Source organism: Passer montanus, unplaced genomic scaffold (assembly GCF_014805655.1).
Source record: "Passer montanus isolate IOZ18808 unplaced genomic scaffold, ASM1480565v1 scaffold33, whole genome shotgun sequence".
Classification (NCBI taxonomy): Eukaryota; Metazoa; Chordata; class Aves; order Passeriformes; family Passeridae; genus Passer; species Passer montanus.
Genome location: NW_024368041.1, coordinates 890,104 through 911,990, shown reverse-complemented (window position 1 = coordinate 911,990; position 21,887 = coordinate 890,104). Strand labels below are relative to the sequence as shown.

The 21,887-nt window shown below is 34.1% G+C and overlaps 1 protein-coding gene across 1 annotated transcript in view; it reads left to right on the top strand.

The window, feature by feature from the left end:
* Positions 1 to 21,887, top strand: part of CSMD3 (CUB and Sushi multiple domains 3) — a 593,341-nt gene that overhangs the window by 409,037 nt on the left and 162,417 nt on the right. The window contains exons 27-29 of the mRNA XM_039715519.1: positions 4,967 to 5,158; positions 11,916 to 12,054; positions 14,173 to 14,360. Coding sequence (XP_039571453.1) covers positions 4,967 to 5,158; positions 11,916 to 12,054; positions 14,173 to 14,360 — 519 coding nt within the window. The remainder of the gene's footprint in view (positions 1 to 4,966; positions 5,159 to 11,915; positions 12,055 to 14,172; positions 14,361 to 21,887) is intronic.

The following is a 21,887-nucleotide window of genomic DNA, read 5'->3' as shown; positions in this document are numbered from 1 at the left end:
TTAGATTTACAAATCACAGATTATTAGTTATTCAAGACAATATTTTCTAAACTCTGAATTTCCAGTTATTGTAAAATAATAAAACATGAGGTATTCTTTTCTTACTTTATCAACTCTAATGCATCACAAAGAACTTTAGTGCTTATACATGAATTTATGGGGAATTCTGGTAGCCCACTCTTTATTTTGCAGAATGCCTTCAAGATTGCATTGCAGGTAAACTATTAAAGGCATCATTCCCAGAATTTTTGCTTACTCCACCAATTTTTCATGGGGAATGATGAGATAATCTCAGTGATTGAGCTGCCTGAATATATAACAGAAAAAAAACCCCACTTCTTGTACTGGAATATACAGTTCATAAATAGTATTGGCACAAAAAAAAAGAGAAAAAAATAGGCTGAAGGTATGTAATGAAAAGAAATACTAAAAAATAAACTGATTAAAGAGTCAAACAGAGTTGAAAATGGAGGGCAGAACACACAGATAGCCTCTCTGAAATAAAAAAAAAATCTGCAAATGTACACAGCTTTTAACAGCAGTAATGATGGGCTAGCGTCAGGTGCATGAAAAACCCTTATGGCTACAGCAGACATGACAGAAAACTGTGATTAAGAAATTCAGTTTCAATATATGGGGAATATATGTTAACTCTCCAGAAATGCATTAATTCTATAATTGCCAACAGTATGAGATATTCTTTCTCCAGTCTCCTTCTTACATAACTATTTTTAATTTCCACCCCCCCCAAAAAAAAAGATATTTATGTGTTTAAGAATTATCCTTCTGACAAATGTAGTTATAAAAAAAAATTCCACCTCCTCTTTGAGGTAAATATATGACAACAAGCAAGTAAAAATAGAATTTACCAACAGATTTAGTCTTAAAATAGAGACTACTCATTTAAGATAAATTATGAATACAGCTTTCTATCTCAGCTGAAAAAAATTCATGTGTTTCCCTCCATTCCAGTGGATGAGAATGTTAAGTGTTGATCTTAAGTAAATGTTTCTCCTTTGTGATACTGATTGTAAAGGGAATCTGGGGAACAAGCTTATTAATAAGACACCTGACTTTTGCATGGCCAAGATTGAGTTAAATTAATCCCACTCCTAATTAAGCAAGTTGATTTAGTTGTGTGCTTACAAAGCAAGATATATGGTGTTCAGAAATAGCATGAAGGAATAATTTATTTGTGTTTTAATCTCACTGTAGTTGTGGAACTCTGGACACCTTCTCCTGGTTTATTCTCTTTAAAATGAATTAGACAGGGAAAAAAAAAGAAGATTAAGGAAACAGTCATTTTTAGGAATTCTGTAATGCTCACTTGTTTCCAGCACAAAGTATGGTGACATGCAAGAAAAACAAATAAACTAACGTGTGTGTATATATATATATATATATATATATATGCATATATATTAAATTCTACCATAAATTATACACATAGGCCTTTACCACCATTTAAAATTACCATAAAAATAAAATAATAGCTGAAATTCGGTATCTAAATCTCTCAGTTCTAGTTTTTGAGATGCTCCATGGAGGTATGTGTATACATTGAAATGGAGGTGAAGGACACAAAATACTGGACTTCTTCTTTTCAAGTAAAAAAAAAGCAGATTGTTATATAGATACAAATTAAAAAATTAGAGCAAATGATGTTTCAAAACCTTGTATATATATTTGAATTGTCCAGTATGCATATCTAAGGCTATTACCTATTTTTATCCTACCACCCTACCACATTATGAAAAATTGTACTAAGTGCTCCAAGTTAGTCACTTTATAGCTCTACAGTGTGCTTTCACTAAGAACTCGGCACTGTTTTAGTATCCTGATGATGATATTTACGATAATGTCATGCAACTACATGAATAAATAAATCACATATCAGGTAGTAGCTGTATTATGAAGGTTATTTTTCTCTCTTTCTTTAGGTAGCACTTTAAAGAGAAGATAGAAGCAAAATTTCCCACAGATTTTATGCAAATCTAGACTAATAAATGATTATTTATTTATGATATATCAAAGTATATTCAGTACTTTTAATGGCATGCTGCATTCTTTCCCTTTCTTACATCCTGTTCATTCAGAATAAAATTTTTATCAGCCTGTTGAGAAGCTCACCTGGTCTATCAAACCAGTTCATAAACCCTTCAGTTAGATTTCATACTTTTAATAGAGCCTTTCAGAATGCTGAGCAAACTCTGAAAAAAATGAGAATTACACTTGTAGACATTATCTCCTAAAAAAATCTGAAACCCAGATGATGACATAGTGGGAGCAGAGAAGCTCTCTTTTGCATTCTAGTGTTCTAATGCAAAAACCAGTCTTAAAGCAGTGGTTTTATTTTTAAATTAGATCTGTGTGTATTTAGTGTGAATTTGCAAAGTTTAAAAATATTGATAAAATAGTAAATTTGGAAAGTACCTCTGAAGACCTCTAGTCCAATTGCCTGGTCACGAAAGAGTCAAACAGATAACAACCCCTCTGCAAAAAAAAAAAAAAAAAAAAAAAAATGTTTGATCACACTTGAAGCGAAACAGGGTTTTCCTTAAAAAAACACCCCCCTCAAAAAAAAAAAAAAAAAAAAAAATAGAATGTTTGATCACACTTGAAGCGAAACAGTGTTTTCCTTTATACATCTGGAGTTTTGCTTATTGCATCTTCTGATTGCTATCTTTGTACTTTTGCTGCACTCATGCTTCCTATAAGAGGTTTTGTCTTCTCTATTCCTTTTCCGTAGTGCTGCTTTTTGGTAAATTGTTTCTTGGGATTCATTTATCCCTTATGAATTTCCATTTTAGAACCTCCTGAAGTTTGTCTTAGGCTTTTTCTCCAGCCTACTGAGACCTCCCTAAATAACATCCCTGCACTAGAGCATATCAACTGATCAGCCAGTGACTGGAAACTTGCCAAAAGCTAACTTTGTCTCATTGTTCCCATCTTTAATGAATATCAAAGTCAACAACCACTCCTGAGGGACACTGCTGCTAATCAGCTCCTGCCTAGGTTTTGGATCATGGGCACTCTTTGAACCTGGCACACCAGCCTGTTTTCCATTCATTTCATACTCCACTTATCCAATCCATGCTTAATCCATTTGGCTACGAAGCCAAAAGACCAGGAGGTGGGTTGAGCAGGCATGCAAGATGACTGCTATATAAGGCAAATAAGGGTTAAGGTGATAAGTTTGGCACACAGATCTCATCTTATAAAATTAAATTTCATAAATATTAATAAGTGATTAAAATACCCAAAGAGATTGTATGAGAAATTCCTTTGTGGCCCCTTCATGTCTTTTTCAGCCATATCAAATTTTTTTACACAATGATGCAATGTAGTAAGAGCAATATGATTAAAAGAGATAACAAGTTTCATGCCAACATTCTCTCTTTGGCCCTTCAAGACTGATTGCAAATTCTGAGTAAGAATCAGCCCCCATTCTTCTGGAATTGCATTTTAGATAAAACAGAGAACTGTTTTTCTTGTTTATGGCAAAATTCAAGGCAGATAATATTAGAGTGGGCAAAACACAGTGAATTTAGTAATTTAATATTTCAGTAATATTTTTTTTCTAAGTTTAAACCCAGCAACATATTTAAAGATACAAACAGGATTCATGGTAGTGTCTAAAGCAGAAGTTTTCAAAAATTGCATGACCCTATAAAAAAAACAACTATATTCATTTATTATGAAATATTTAAAAGAAATATGTATTTAGTATTTGAGGACTAAGAAGGAAAATTTTCCCCCTCCTTCTGTTCATGCTTGATTTTTTTGTGAGAATTTATTTTTGGGGATTTTTTTCCCTGTAGTCAATACTTCCTATGATTAAAAAGAACCCCATAAAAATCCCAATAACTGTATAGCACCAATTATATTTTTATTAAGTACGTCTTGGAAAGGAAGGTCCCTGGAGGTTTTTTTTTTTTTAGAGAAATACAGTTTAAGCCAAAATGTGCTCTTAAAAATATTGTAAATACAAAACCCAGACACCTTTTGGATTAATAGATTGCTGTCTGCTGGTATTACCTTCCCAGAAAGAGGGCAACTGAATTAAATCTCAGTACTGCCACTTTGTGTTTATGTTACACAGGTTGCTGAGCTCAGTGGGACTAGTTCCACAGGCAAGTCTGACATTTGGTATTTATTTGTAATAGATATAACATGTTTCAGTTCCATAATGCTAGTAGGAAATAATATTTACTGAAATAATATTGATGTACTTACTTTTTGCTTAAGCTTACATGTTTTTGTGCATAATATATTTTATTATGTGATAAAGAGGAAAATATCTTTAATTTTTTATACTTTTTATAATCATTTTGATTGTATTTTATCTTAATAATAATCCATACTCATGTATTGTATATATCTGTACATTGTCTCAGACTAAATCCATGTGTATTTTTTGTAGTGATTTCTTTATTATTACTACAAAAGTCTAGTGTTGTAGATAGGTCATGTGCAAGGGTATAGATATGGGTGATCAGTAAAATTTCCTTCCAAGATCACAGCTAAATGTTACACCATAGATATATTTATGAACTATAGAATTGTGGAGATTGGAAGATGTATACAAGCATACCTTAATCAGAAAATCTGAAGACCTTAATCTGCTTTTAATTTTATTAATATTAAAAATTGCTCTAAGTTAAAAGTACTAAGTGTCCAAGGTAATAAGAAATCTCCTCCTTTCCTTTTTGCATACTGCAGTGCTTCAAAGAATTAAAAAAAATAACTAAAAGAAAAATTAGACACTCTTAATAAGTAAAGGAGATAGAAAAAATCAATAGTAGAAAAGCAGCAGATTGTTAGATTGTTGGATGATTTCTCAATATTTTAAATTATTAAGAAAATTTTGAATTTGCAGAGATTCCTGATTAGAAAAATGTAACAAAATGGAAAAAAATTACTTTTTTTTCAAAAATGTATTTATATTTTTTCACTGTGCTGCTAGGTTCTGTAGCGACTGCCTGTCGTGATCCTGGTGTCCCCATGAATGGAACTAGAAATGGTGATGGAAGAGAACCTGGAGACACTGTCATTTTTCAGTGTGACCCTGGCTATGAACTTCAAGGAGATGAGAGAATAACCTGCATTCAGGTCGAAAATCGGTATTTCTGGCAGCCAAACCCACCAGTCTGTATAGGTATGCATAAAAAAAATTAAATAATTCTTTCCTAAAGGTGGAAATCTCTGTGTAATGAATTACAATGTTCTAGGAATTTATTTAAAGAAAATACATGTACTGCAAATCTTAAAATTATTTTACATCAACCTCTGGTAGTCATAGCCAAAATCTTTTCTCTGTCATTGTTAGTATAATAGTTCTCATGCTGTCCCTCTCAGGGCCATCTCATTTATAATTTGATGATCTGAGACAGAAAAGACAAGTCATTGTCAATGACTGTTATCCTTAGTAGTGTATTCTTGGACAAACATTGCAGGGAGGAACTTGCCTGAGATTAAGACTGCAAGGAGCACCATACAGCTTTCAAACACTCTTTCATTTAATAGACTTAACTTGACCTTAGCTGTTACAAATAAAATCTGCATTCTATTTGCATAGCCTCTGCATGCACACTGTCTGCCTTGTTCATGAATACCTGCAGACAGGTGTTTGTAAACACTACAGTCCTGACTTGGTGTCTTGGCTATTCTACTTAATGTGTTAAAAGTATTTTCTCTCTTCTTACTCTCCTTACTATGCCTTCCTGTGTCATGTTTATGGGCTTGAAGACAAGAGTCTAGACTATTTTCTGGAAGACTGCAGTAAAGAAACATTTTATTGCTCATCTCTTATAATTCTTAGATGTGAAAATATGCATTTTATAGTAATGGTAACTGAACATCTATAGATATCTAAGTAAAAAGTAAAAGGAATTCTAGGGGTCTGGGCCCTAAAGTTAAAATATTTTTCTATCATGCTGACCTTATTTGATATTGTTGTTTTAAAATATATATCTCAACTGAAAAATAATTATCCTATTATAAAGCAGTACTAGCAGTTTTAATCACTATCAATAGTGCATTGATGATATTACAAAATAGATTAAATGTAGGTGTTGCTTAGCTGATGTTCTGTCCATAGCACATAATAAATATGCATACACTCATTTTTCAGTTGCATGCATCCATTTATCTAATACTGGTAAGTTCTACACTTCATGCAAAACACCTGCTGTACACAGAGTAGCAAGAATGCTTATTATGATGATTTATTTGTCCAAATGTCAAGCATGAAGTTATTCTCTATTGATTTCCTATAATAATACATTCTTGGAGAATATGAACTGCTAATAGACTAGAGTGTGCAAACCTTACCTTGGAGCTAAGTGATTTCAAAACTGTGTTGTAGCTCAGTACACCCTGAAGTTCATTGATTTTTTTTTCTCGTAACTTGTAATATATTCATTAATGTTGCTTCCATTCCTGTAAATCCAAACTAGGCAATACTTACCCCACACATAACTTCAACATCATCATCATTTATCAAAGTTTTAGAAAAAAAACAAACATAATTTTAATGAAATAAGAGGCTGGAAGGATAATAAGAATAAGAGGCAGGAATAATTCCAAAGGTGTATAGTTGTGCCATGTTCCAGATCTGTTTTATTAGTTCTTTACACACCAAATTGTCTTTTCAAACCTCTTAATTATTAATACTCAAAACTAGGTAAATGTACTTTTTAATTATTCTTATCTGTGGAAGTGCCTTGTTTTTTTTAATTCTCTTAGTCTTGCCTTGCAAAATTTTAACATCTTCCTTTTAAAGGTACTAGCAATGGGAAAATAACAAAGAATTAAATAATGATTCATGTATTTGAATGAAAGATAGTAATTAGAAATTCTTCTATACTGAAGAGAACTTATAGTTTCTGAGAAACTATAAATTTGAGAGCATGTTTCTGCCAAAAGATAGTCCTTTGGTTTGTGCCTGTGCTGCACAAAATAGCTCCACGTTTTCCATTCTAATGATTTTCTGGATCCAATCCTGCTTAGGTACCAGAATCTTAAATGACTGTATCTACTTAGTTTTCTCGGGGATTACATTAAAAATTCTGGTATGCAAAAACAGATTTTAGGTTTCAGGTTAACTATACATTTACAGGAAGTATAGACTGTCTCCCAGAGGATTCAGACTTTCTTCAGAAATTCATAGGTCAATTTTTTTTTTTTTCTCGTGGCTTGATTTTGCTTGTTTCTACTGTTTTGTTTCAGGCAAGGTCTTGTTTTTCATATTTACATCTATAAAAAAGGTTTTAATTTAAACACTTAATTCCAGTGGTACTTTCCATTCAAAATCAAATGATATGATGATTCTTTAATATGTTGGGTAGTTTGTTTTTTTAAAACAAAATTAAAAGTAAATTACATACATTCTGTTTCATTCTTTAAGAATAATTCAATAAAATAAATAATAAATAAATAAAAGCCAGAAAGCTGTGGAATAAGATTTTTTTGCCTCCTAGAGAAAATAAATAGATTGTAAATAAAAACCACCCCAACCTATACTTCCTTATATAGAAATAATGAGTGCTGAGATCATCACAGACAGTAAGGCTCAGTGCTTGCTTACCACAGTGTCTACACAGAGGTTTATAAAGATAGGCTCACATAATCTACATCTAGTTTTTACTGTGTACCACATAAAAAATATATATTTCTCATAGTGTTTTGACATTTGCCTTTCCTTCTAGATGAACTGTTATATTTGTTCACTCTTACCTCATGTCTAATACTGTAAAAGGTGTTCTTTAAACTTTGTTTTCAGAGCTGGTCTGTCCTCAGCTAAAAATAAGGTCATAGCAATAATAACTTTCTATACATTAAATTCAGAAAATTATGGATTCTGAAACACATAAGAATTTAATTAAAACACACAGAGACAGAAAGTCTATGACTAAGTTTAGAGACAATAGTAAACTGGAAAAGGAAACAAAAGCTAATAACATTTTTCACTAGATTATGTTAAAATTCTCAATTTACTATCCAGTGAAGTGACAATTAAAATAATCTGAAACCATTCTATCTGAAGAAAATTCTATAGAAATTCATAGGTCAATGGTTGAAGATTATTTTTTATTTTTTATTTTATTTTATTTTATTTTTTATTTTATTTTTATTTTTATTTTATTATTTCTTTACTGCTGTTAAAGACATGACTTGAAATAAAATATATTGTGGCTGGCTGTCTAGCTGAGTGTACTTTCCATTTATTCCCTTTCTGATTATCAACAGGCCTTGGGAAGAATTAAATGGAAACACTGTAAACAGAACTTCTGATGTGTGTAAAGAATAAGTATATAAGAAAGAAGTTACTCATATGAAAAATATTCTATCAATGAACTACCAGGGAACTGAACTAAAACAAGACCTCAGGAAAGTAGCATTAATGCAGACATTGGCAGAATTTAGTCTGGTACAAGGACATAGCATTTAACTTCCTTGTATGATTATATGCCAGTTCAGAGTACTTCAAAAATATCATCAGACTCATACAGTTTAGTGGTCATTTCAGTGAAGTCTGGTTGCAATCAATAACCTAAATATCCTCTTTGGTATTCTTCACATTTTCATTCCTAGGATATGCAGAGAGTACAACCATTAAAGAAGCTGAAAACGAGAAATGTACAGGGTTATACTGAAGAACATTAGTTCCAGCTGATGAGCAGCCTTTACACTCCATACAATCCCACAGTTCCTTTTTTACTGGAACTTTTACTTCAACAAGGTTGCAGAAAGTTACACTGAACTATTTTGCAATTAATAGATGTGTATTGTTTTGTAATAATTTAGTTTTACTCATTTTGAAATTGTGACAAAAGAACATTCAATGGCATATGCTTTTAATTAGAAACAATGCAAATTTTAATTTTTTGAAGATAGAAAATTTGCAATTATTATCCTTATTGTAAAACTAAGTAGATGTTTCACACTAAATGAAATTTCTCCCATCTGTTTCTTTGTAGCTAATGGAACTTTACCTGTAAACTGAAAGCATCTGGGAAAATGTTATTGTGATAAAAATTGTATTTGGCGGTTGTCAAAAAAACAAAACAAATTGTGCTAGGTCTGGAATATGTATTTCATGCATTTGCTAGTACTCTTACTTTGTGATATTATTGTTTTCCTAAAGCCATCCTAATGTCTGTTGTTTCCACTTCTAACTGGTTTTACACAAAATGATGATTTTATGATTCATCCCCAGTTTTAATGTAAACAGAGATTCTAATTTTTTGGTGGGTTTCTTTTTTTTTCATTTTGAGTTAATTTTGCTATTCATTACTCCCTTTAAGTATAAACAGATATTTAAAATGTAGAAAGACTATACTCATATATACTGTGACTGAGGATATGTTAATCTACTTAAGTATTCTACTTGCTTTACTTGAATTTGTAAATGACCTATGATGTAATTAATAGAATCATAGATTTGCAGAGTGGTTTGAGTTGGACCATCTAATTCCCACCCTCCTGCTGTGTCAGGGACACTTTCCATTAGACCATATTACTCAAAGCCCCATCCAGTCTTATCTTGAACAGTTCCAGGGATAGGCATCCAAAAATTCCATGGACAACCTGCTCCAATTCTCACCACTCTCCCAGTAAAGAATTTCATCCTAAAACCTGATCTAAACCTACCTTTAACTTTAAAACACTTCCCCCTTGTCCTGCTACTGAACGACCTTGTGAAAAATCCTCTTCCAGCTCTCTTGTAGACTCTCTTTAGTCACTGAAAGGCACCATAAGTTCTCCTGGAGCCTTGTCTTCTCCAGGCAGAGCAATCCCAATGCTCTCAGATTGTTTTTGTAAGAGAAGTGTTCCATCTCCCTGACTCTGGACTCTCTCCAAAGCGTCAATGTCTTTCCTGTGTTGGAAGCATTATTTCTCATGATATTAGGAAATACACTGTATATTTCCCAGTAGGTTGAATTATACCTGTACATATAATCTTCATCTGTACAAATCCTCTGGAGTGCAATCACACAGCGCATACAGAACAACCAGAGGATCAGGCCCAGACAACATTGGTTTATGAAAGGTATGTTCAGGTTGCTCATCAGGTAATGAGCAACCTGATCTCCTTGTATGACAAGGACACCTGCTCAGGGCATGTTAACTATCCAGAATTTGGTTAAGTGTTTGGCACTATTTCCCACATCATTCTCATGGAGAAACTGACTGTTCATAGGTTGGACAGGTGAGCTCTTCACTGGGTCACTACTGACTGGATGGTTGGCCTCAGAGAGTCAGGGTGGATGGAGTTACATCCAGCTGGTGTCCAGTCACCTGTGGTGTTCCCCCAGTACTCTGGGGCCAGTCCTGTTTAATGTTTTATTGATGATCTGGGTGAGGCAATTGAGCGCACTCTCAGTTTTCCGGTGTCACTAAGTTGTGCTGGAGTGTTGATCTGCTGGATGGCAGGAAGGCTCTGCAGCAGGATCTGCAGAGGCTGGATCAATAGGCCAAGGCCACTGCTACAAGGTTCAGTAAGGTGAAATGATGAGTCCTGTGCCACACCATGTAGGACTCCAGTCTTGGGGGATGAATGGCTGGAAACTGCCCAGTGCAAAATGACCTGGGAGTGTTGATTGACAGGCTGCCAAACATGAGCCAGTGTGTGCCCAGAGGCCAAAAGAATCCAATGGTGTCCTGGCTTATATCAGCAAGATGTGGCCAGCATGACCAGGGCAGCGATCATCTCCCTGTACTTGGTGCTGGTGACATTGAGATAATAGAGTGAGTCCAGAGAAGGGCAACACAGCTAGTGAAGGGTCCAGATAACAGCATTAGGAAGATCACCTGAGGAAGCTGACATAGTGTAGCCTAGAGGAAAGGAGGCTCAGGGAAGATACTCTTGCTCTCTACAACTACCTGAAATGAGGTTGTATTGAGGGTGGTGTTCATTTCTTCACCCAAGTAACAAATGACAGGATGGGAAAAATGGCCTGAATTTGCACCATGGGAGGTTTAGATGGGCTAGGAGGACAGATTTCTTTACCAGCAGTAGGGTTACCAAACATTGGTAAAGGCTGACCAGGGAAGTGGCTTAGTTCCCAACCCTGGAGGTATTTAAAACACGGGTATATGTGTCACTTAGGGATAGGGTTTGGTGGTGGACTTGGCAGTGTTACGTTAATGGTTGCACTCAGTGATCTATATATGATTCTATAAGAGATTCAAATAACCATAGAGCTCACAGAATCTCTGTTACAGAAGACCTGAGTAATCAATGGAATGCTGAAGAACAAGATTTCATTATACATTCCTTCTTTCTTACTATTTATTTTTCTGCTTACTATTTATTTTTCTGGACTGAAACCCCACAACATTTGGGAACCTCAAAATCACATAGAAAAATGTGTCTGTTTTATTCTGATTGTGCTTAAAGCTATTTTATTTATCTCTTGATTTTGAAAAGTGCAATTACTTGAATATTTTTTTAAATTTAATTTATATTATAGCCATCTTGATCTGAAGTACTAATCACTGTTATCTGGTGAAAAGGCAGATAATTGCATTATCAATGTAAGTATCATGTTTCATAGCCTAAGGAGGTTCTTTTAGAACACCTTTAATAATAAGAAGAGAGCAGAAAACTTACCCAGTCAAGTCTTTTTATGTGTGTAGCCAGAGCATTTTTCAAGTTCACAGTATATTCAGAAAAACCTTGAAATGATGCTATGCAAGCAAAAGGACAGATTTCAAAACCAAGAGTTTCACATAGTAGTATTAGTATTTGTCTAATGCAAAATGTGAATATGTTTGTTTCTATTAAAACTTTGTAAATACCTCACTTGTTTAACTTTTGGAGGACACTAAATGTCAGTGAACAGATTGCTGCTACTTGCTTCTTTGTTTCTTACCTTCTTTCCTCAAGTTCAGTCTATTTTTATTCACAGCTCCCTGTGGAGGAAACCTGACTGGCTCATCAGGTTTTATACTTTCACCAAACTTCCCTCATCCTTATCCCCACAGCAGAGATTGTGACTGGACTATCAATGTTAATAGTGATTATGTTATATCATTAGCATTTATCAGGTAAGCTGATTTTTAAGTCATGTTTATAACTTTATTATTGGCTTCATTATTATAATTTTATTATAATTTTATTATTGTTTAGATCTCTGTAGGGTAATATATGTGTACGTAAAGAACTATTAAAGGGGTTAGTAATCATTATCTTTGTTAAAAATTACAAGAAATATATCAGAGTCATCATACACATCCAGGTGGAGCTTGGAAACTCCTTGCTGTTTCCTTAAAAGCATTCTGTTTACACTGGCTAATGTTGAGGTAGGTGGTGCTTAATATAACTAAGATTCAGTTCCTGAGAAGGTGGCATGGAGTAACTCACTGAAATGTCTGCAAACCAGGATGGTCTTTTATGATGAAAACTATTGATGATTCATCTATTTGTATGTGACAGCTGCTATTTAGGCAAAATTTCAAAAGTAGTCTTTAAATTTAGTTTTATTAGTCCAAATAATTTCAGGACACTCAAGATATTTCCTGATGTTCTGGCTATTAAATGGAATAGTTCTAGACTTTTATTACAATAGAAGACTAAATTGAGCTTAATAGAATTCACAAAGGAACCTTTGCTGTCTGTGCTGTTTGTAACCATGATGTAAATTAATATATCTGTTATGTGTGAAAATTACGCATCCCAACTAGGAAATATGTCACAGAAAAGGTCAAAATGGAACTTATGTTGTCCTATCAAGTTTAAGTTCTTCTTACGCTGGGTGGTCTATAATAGTGTCTATATTGTTCTGACCAGTGCTAATGTGATGACTTCTTTAGAGAGGTAGGTCATATAGTTGTCTGTTCTTGGTGTTCAATAACATAGCATGTGTTTTTGTGAATCCATCCTAAGGAAATTATTCACATATTTATATTTACATAATTAACACTATAATTATTTTGTTGGTGATCCAGAATGTTGTGAGTTGGTGAGGAAACTTTCTATTGTGTACCAGCACTTCTTTTGTTAGTTTGGCTTAATATCATGAGCACAATATATTTAAGAATATTCTGCTTTTTATATTCTGCATTTAGATATGAGATCCTCCATCTTAGAATAAGAAAAATACTTTGCAATGTGAATCCAAATACTATTAGCAGTTTATAGATCCCAAATACCAAGTTAAAAAATTCTCAAAATATGGACTGTTGCTGTGAATCTTTAATAGAAAATCAGAAGCTTGGTCTTGGCCAAAGTAGATTGTATCTTTATTGAGAATTGCCTCATTTGTGACTCACAGACTGATCTAGAGTGAGAAACACTGAACACTCTACTAAGTACTGTTAAATAATCTTTTGAGTGGAATTTACTCCAGCAAATCTTTTTAAACTCAAGATGAATTATGACACTTTAATAATCAAAGCTGTTAACTTTTTACTTTCGCATTTATTTTATAAGGAAATATTTTTGAAATAATCCAGAAGTTAAAAGGGGAGCTCTATCAGATCTTCAATGCCTACATTTATTTCAGTGAGGGGCTACTGTCAAGTAGAGACATAATAGTTTGCATTTTCATTCTCTTACTACCTTTTTAGAAAACTTTCTTTTTGTATGGGGACAATCTTACAAGTAAAATTGGTTAACTCTCTGCCCTTAACTAAAATTAAGTTTGAATTTAACTAAGATAGTTAACAAATGTAGTTAATGTAGTTAACATTAGAACTACATTAACAAATGTAATTCAGGAGAAAATGGGAGGTTTCAATACTTCATATTTTTTTTAAACTGATCATAGGCAAAATGCTTCTTGCTCTAAGAGATATGGGAAGATCATCCTCTGGCTGTCTGAAAGTCTGGCTGGAAGCTGAGTGCATTATATCATAAAGCATTTCTGCCAAGGGTTCCAATAGATCTAGGTTATTTATTTTTCTAAATCTTTGGAAATATGTTACTATTTTTTATCTATTTAAAAAGCTTTCCTTTTTCTGGCTAGCAGGAAATTATTGTTTCTAAGGTGTGAACCAAAAGATATAGTATTTCTGTGTTTGCTAATAAAACACTTTTTCTGACAGTGGAGGCAACTTTTTTCCTTTTAGTAAAACAGTGATAGTAAATTTCAAATTTATGGTCATAAGAGTGAAAATGTTAGGCAAAGCATATTCCATCTGACATTTCTCTTTTTTGTTTTCTAGCTTCAGTATAGAACCAAATTATGATTTTCTTTATATCTATGATGGGCCAGACAGTAATAGCCCACTGATTGGAAGCTTTCAAGATAGCAAACTGCCAGAGAGGATAGAGAGCAGTTCCAATACCATGCATCTGGCTTTTCGGAGTGATGGATCTGTTAGTTTTACTGGATTCCACCTGGAATACAAAGGTAAATAAAATTGTTTTTCTCTATATTTACAGAGTTCAATGCATGAGTGCAAATTTTGGTTTAATTTCTTAGAATTTTTTGCCTGGTACTGTTTTTGTTTTGCCTGACAATATGATAATGTGAATACTTTATTCATACAAGTACAATGTCATAATATTGCTAACTTAAAGTTTCTAGTATGACTTAATTTGTCTGTAATGTTGAATGTATGATTCCTCTTTCAGTGTTTGAAGCAGGCTTACAAGAAGGCTGGGCAGGCACTTTTCATGAGGGCATGTAGTTATAGGACAAGGGGGAATAGCCTTAAGCTGAGGGATGGCAGATTTAAATTAGATATTAAGAAGAAATTCTTTATTGTGAGGGTGGTGAGGCACTGGAACAAGGTGCCCAGAGAGATTGTTGACTCCCAGTGCCTGGAGGTTTTAAAACCAGGATGGATGCAGCTCTGAGCAACCTGGTCTAGTGGAGGCTCTGAGAAACCTGGTCTTCCTTGTTCATGGCAGGAGCATTTGGAGCTAGATGATCTTTAAGGACCCTTGCAGCATAAATCATTCTATGCGTCTGTGATTCTATGAGAAAATAGGAGACAGAAGTTTACAAAGTTTCAAAATAGGAGACAGAAGTTTCAAAAAAAATGTTGCAGTGGCATAACTTAACAGCATATATATATATATATATGGAGAGAGAGAGAGAGAGAGAGAGAGAGAGTAGAAACATAACATAAAAATATATATATATATATAGATAGAGAGAGAGAGAGAGAGAGAGAGAGAGAGAGAGAGAGAGAGGGTATGTTTTATCCAGATTTTTTTTTTTTATTTTACACAGAAGGTCAGGTTGATTTAGATGCATTTAAGGTCCTGTCAAATGAAATGACATGCTAGAATGTAGGAGTCCACTATTGGAAATAAAACACTATTTTGTTATGTGACTGTTATATGATGGACCACAGCAGAGCTGCCCACCTGTCTCAGCTCTGCCTGAGGTTACAGCACAGTAAACAAGAAAATGTAGACTTGCAAAATATATAATCAATATGAACTTTCATAACTGCCTCTGCATGGCTTGAGAAAGAGAAATATTTGCTATTAAATTAATATGAAAATATTCTGTAAAGACAATCAGAAAGAAAATAGGGGTGATATAGACCTCCTTAGTCTTATTTTCTTCTCCATTTGTTCTGAGAGCAGTTAGTAAGTGCAAAGGTATAGAAGGGAAATAATAATGTATTTATTGCTTCGTAAAGCCCATGAAGCCTCCTTATACTTTCCTACAGTCATTGGATCCTGCAGATGTCAAGGAAATTTTCTCCACAGCATGAGCTAGTCCTGAAAAGTTAAAAGTAGCTCTCAACCATGTTGATGGTAAGCCCAGATGTATGAAGTGTTTCATTTCACTTACATGTATTTCTTCAACTAAATTGAAAAATAATAAATGCCGATGGAAGTGCTATAGGGAGATCACAGAACTTCTGAAGAACAAGAAAATAAATTATTTTTAAAGAGGCTGATCTTTTTCTTCTATGCTGTTGAATGAAGTCTTGTGTCATGGAATCAAAGTGTTTCTCCTTTACACCAATCCAAGTGTGAAGGATATTTATTAGGGAGACAGTCTCTTCTCATGCTGCTTTGCTGGTGAGAGTCTGGGGAAGCAGAAGAAGCTGGGAGGGAACACAGCCACAACAGCTGACCCCATCTTTCCAATTATGATATTCTGGTCTGGGAGAGCCTACTTAGGTGCTAGCTGGGCATCAGTCATTTGGTCATAAGCAATTGTTTTTCATTTACATAACTTGTTTTTCTGGGGTTTTATGTCTGTCTCTTTGTTTATGTTTTCCTTCCATTAAAATTTATTATTGTTTCTATTACTGTTATTATTATTACATTTTATTTAAATTATTAAACCATTCTTATTTCAATCTACAAATTATCTCAATTTAACCTTTGCAGTTCTCTCCCCATACCACTGTGGATTCCACTGAATGAGCAGTTGCATGGTCTTTACTTGCTGACTGGGGCTAAAACTCAACAGTCCTTCTTGGCAGGCTGACTACAGGTCTGACCAGAGTGTGTTTAAGCAAATTTGTTTTAATCATCCATTATGTTAATTAAATAGTCACTAGTCACAATGTTGATTTATTTGGAATCACAGTTGTTGTGCTTGCTCTGAGAATTGGGTTATGCAACATATTTATATGTTCTTTTGCTATCTCTGGGAACTGAATTAAGGATATATAATATATATATTTTGATATATAATATACAATATATAATATATATTGTATATTTTTTGATCTATAATATATAATTTTGATGGACTGTGTAACACTAGCTCAAGATATGATAAAATAATTCCTGTTTGTGAGACTAATCTTGTATTTTTGCTCAGTATGATTGCCATACAGGTACTTTTAGGGTACCACCTCTTGAAAACTATTAACAATCACAGCCTTTATCTTTTCTCATCAGAGACCCAATCTGTGGGGCAGAGGAGGAGTAACACTTGCCCCACTCCTTCACCTTTTCTTTCACTTTCACTTTTTCATTCTCCTCCAGGCTAATTGTGATGGCTCTGGAGAATTTCAAATATCCTTGAGATGTTCAAACCAGCATATTAATATTGCTATGTCTCGTGCATGTGTTTCAGGTTTTGCTTGAGGTTAAACAATTATTTAGGGATACTTCCCAAAGATCTGCCCTGAAGTTGGATCATTACAAGTTACAGAGTCCATGGGAAAAGCTGGGCAAGTACCAAGGACAGTGTCTACCTCCAATGTTTTGGTAGTTCAGCCCTGAACAAATGTAGAATGCTCAAAATCTACTAAAATATTTGAGGAAAGTATCTTGTCACACTAGCAATTCCAGAGAGACATAAATCATTGCAATGTCCTGGGACCTGGCCTGGGTCTGCCAAGCGCTATTCAAGATAATTGACTGTCCTCAAGTGGAAGAGGTCTCTGGATCTCACAATAAAACAACGGGAGCTCTGGTTACTCCAGCTGCTGTGATAGGCCTTGCAACTGAACCAGAGGAACAACCCATGCTGGTATCAGTCACCCCTACACACAAACAGAAATAGTGGATGAAAACATCAGCTTGTTTCATAAAGAAAGAAACTCCTAGTGAGAAGGACAAGGAGGAGGTGGGTAAAGAGGGCTACTCTGAAGGGCCATCATAAGAGGAGGATGAAGAGGAAGAACTCATAAACAAGTCAGTGACCATACAATCAGCAGTCAGTTTGGCTGCACCAATGCTGGGTTAACACAGTCAGTAATCTGGAATTAGAGGGAAAAGTCCAGCACCTAGGATCCCTTTTCTAGGGAAGGGAGCATTGTCAAACTGATTGAAAATGGGGCGCAGCCTCTGAAAGTGATACCTTCCAGGCATGAGGAAAAGGTATTCCTTATAAGATGATTTATAATCCATTCAGACAAATGGGCCCCCATGAGGAGAGGTATTCAGTACCTCAAGGAATTTGCTATGCTGCAGGAGATTTATGATGACCTTGCAGTTATCCAAAGATCCAGAGATCCAAAAGTCCTGTGTAAATGATCCACATGCTGTAACTTCTTACAGAGCACATCAAATGTCACCTCACTAGCAGTAAAGATCTTGGAAGACAGGGAGGGACAATCAGTGGATAAACTGGACATGGAGAGAACATGAGAAAGTGAGATACAATGTCAACCTCAATCTTAGGGACATAGGAATGTGAATTGCAAGGAAAAAATCACAAAAGGGTGTTTTTCCTGGAAAATGGCCACTTCAGTTTCCAGCACGATGGAGGAAATAATAAGAAGAGTAAAAGTGAGAAAACTCATGGATTGAATAAAGGCAGTTCAATATAGAAGGCAAGAGCCATGCAAAATAAGGAATTCATTCCCATGGGCAGGAAGATGTTCAGCCATCTCCAGTAAAGCAGGGCTCCATCACACATAATGATGACTAGGAAAGACAAATGCATGACTTCAAATGTCCCTCCCTTCCTTCTTCTTCCCCAAAATTTATATCCTGGGCATAGCATCATATGGATACCATACCATATGATAGGATCCAACTTTGGCTGGATAATTTGGCATCAGCTGTCCCAGCTGGGTTTGCTCCAGCTACCTAAGGAGGGAGTGCAGCAAGGGCATGTTAAAAAGGCAGAGCCAAAGTCTTCTCAGATGCTCATAGTGATAAGCTGAGAGCTAATGCACTGACAAATTGACATAACAGAAATTTCATTTACATATTAAAAAAATTAATTACTCTGACAGTCAAGCATTGGAACTGCTTGCCCTTAGATGATGGCATCGGAATCCTTCAAAATCATGACTGGACTGTACAAAGGCCTAAGTAACCTAATCAAATTTGCCCTAATTTGTATGGGAGTTGTACTCTATCTCTTTCAACCTAAATTTTTCTAATTTGATGGACATAAATTTTTCATACAAATTGTAACGGGTGCAGTTGTGCCCTATATGTACACTAATCCTATTTTAAGTGACACTGTACTCAAATTATACTTCATTGGTGGACCCTATTTTTCAGATTCAAATCTCAGACTGACCCATATCCCAGATCTGATCTGTAACTACAGGGTTGAGTTTTATTCCCATTCTCTCTCCCTCACTTAATTTCTATGTTATAATGGAGGAAAAGTGTATTAGTTCTATTAAGTACTCTGGAGAATACGCTTGCTATAGTTTGGTATGTGTGTAATGTTATCTCCAAGAAGTTTATTATGGCTTTATTCTCTTTGAAAAGTAGGGATGTCATGGTAAGTCATCACCTTCTGGACAAAGCACTTGCTTCTTTTGGCTTTCAATACCGTTCTCCAAGCACTGAGATACTAGTTTTCAGGAGGATTTTGGCATCATTACACTATGTTATCAAACAGAGACTTCCTTGTTGCACTTGCGATTGAAACAGCATGTGTCACTGTTTTCAGCCTGTATTTCAGAGCCTTACTTGATCCAGTGGTGTGACAATGTTACCAGAGAAGTAAATGCTGATTTCTTTGAAGCTTGTTACAAAATTTTATTATATACAGAAGGAATTGGCACCTGGTATGAACAGCCAAGAGTTTAATGTTACTGTAACCCAAATCTGAACTGCCCAATGAAAAAAGTTATTTCCTGCCTACTTATTACAGAAAATAATTTTTAAAATGCTCCTACTGAAAAAGAATATTTGTAATAGTACAGCATTTTCTCTGATGTTCTGCTACATCTGTCACTGCTCTAACATGTTTTTAACTTGATGATACTAATATTATTAGGAAAAAAGGGAAAGGGCTACACAATGTCTTGTGTTCCTCAGTTGGAGCAACATGATATCAGTGGTGAAGAACTTTCCCTCCTGTGTCCTGGGAGCACTTAAATTTGCTGAAACAGTTTTCTTACTTGGTCTTTTTTTCACTGGTTCTCAGCCCGATCTGAAGAATTATTTTGCTCAATTTGATTTGTTCTTCATATATTGTAGCACATTCTGCTTATTTTTTCTACAAGTTCACTTAGCAGTTCCTTCAGATTTGCAGAAGTAGTTTTAAGGTACTTAGTATTTCAGGCTTTATTTTTCAGAATTGGTATTAAGAAACTGTATTTCTACAGTGACATTGTTACTGTTTAGTCAGCAATTTCAGGAGCCTGTCACAACTATAATTTTGGGGAAAAGAAAATTACAGGGCTGTATTTTTTCTCTGGAGGTAATTTCTGCTGTGACAGATCATTCTTTTTTCAATTTTTGATTTATGCACCAAACATAATAGATTACTTTATTTTTTTTCATCTAGTACTAATATCTGTTTTATCTGTGTACCTTTTAAAGTACCTTTGAAACATTTTGAATTATTTTTGTCATAAACTCAAGAATGATGATCTCACAATAGCAATTATGAATCAATACAGTTATATCAATATGGGTTCATAACAGGAAAAAATATTATTGCATTAGTTTTCTAAAGTATTCGTTATAATCCTAAATGAATTTATCCTTTTTTTCCTTTTTTCCACTAAGTTTGATAATTTAGACTTGAAAGAGTTTTAAATTTGCCCTAAGACCTGCCAGACTTCTCAAATGAATGTGTGGATGTCTTACTCAATAATTATTAATATCTGTGTGATATCTTATAGAAATTCTAGTAAATTACATATTTTTATTTTTCATTGTCCATCCAAATTTTTGAATGGGTGTTAAGTAAGTTTTAAACTACACAGTACCACTACATATATGAATAAATGTGAATACCTAATCCTGTTCTTAATGATTAAATATGTATTGTAATTATTATTTGTCACTGTGTTGTTTTTCATATCAGAACCATGCTCTGTAGATTATATATGCAAATCATAGTAAATTTTGAACACATTAGGAGATCTTGACTTTTTTTTGAAAGTTGTGAAATTGAAAATTCAAAAGAATTATTCGATGTTTCATCTTCAAATGTAACCACAATGTATTTATCTCCTCTCAGAAATACTACATAAAAGTGGCCTTAAGGGATGGACTTAGTTCATTAGCTTGGCTCTAGTAGTGACCAATAGTTTATGTGTGGCCAAACTATATAAAAGTCAAATAAATAATAATTGTTCCTGCTTATCTATAATTTCTCAGAAACTTCAGTTTAGGTACTGACAGGATCAGATAAAGTGTCTTTTTTATATAAAACTCTTAAAAAGTCTTCCAGGAAGTTCAAAGCTCTCATAATCTTTTGGCAACCATACCTTCCTGTAGCAGAAAGTTCCACAGTGCAAATAGGCCTGGTAAATAAACATTTTTTTGATGTATTTGAAAGCTGTCACTGGTCTTCTAGAAAACAAGAAAGTGTTCCCTATTGATTTTCTTCACAACTCCCTTAAATGTTAAAGAAAGTCTGAAATTTCCATCTTCTGCTTGATAAAATATATTATTGCAGACTCCATCCTGCACAGCATAAAATAATCTGCTTTACCCCAGCTTCTACATAATACATTTACTCTTTTTTCCTTAAAGGAAGTTACAATTTTTCCAAAAATGTTTTACTTTTCTCACCTTCTGCATAATAATGATGTTAATTAGAAGTGTTGAATGTTAATTTTTGTTCAATATGTTACTGGACATTGGTATTCACATTATAGAAGTAAAAGGGAAGTATTTATAAAAATGTATGAATATGTTTGAATTTTTTCAATAATATGAAGCAAATAGCTATAAATGATGAAAAATTAGATGTGTTTAGGGAATAACTTTATATTATTTTGTCCACTGAGGGATAAATATGTATATGAAAATATGCCATCATATCATATACATGCAGAAACTCGTTTGAGGTCTATTAATTTTGAAGACATTCTTGTTTGCAGACTTCTTATTTTGCAACAAATTGTTCATATTAATTTCCTCCATTCACCAGTTTTACACCACAGATTTTAAAACTAGGATGTACCTTATCTACTGGAAAAATATCCATATATCTAACTTAATCAAACTACCTAAATTTATCATTGATCAAAATGAATTCTGACAAAAAAATGGAGCACTATAGGAATTATCTTTATAAACGTAC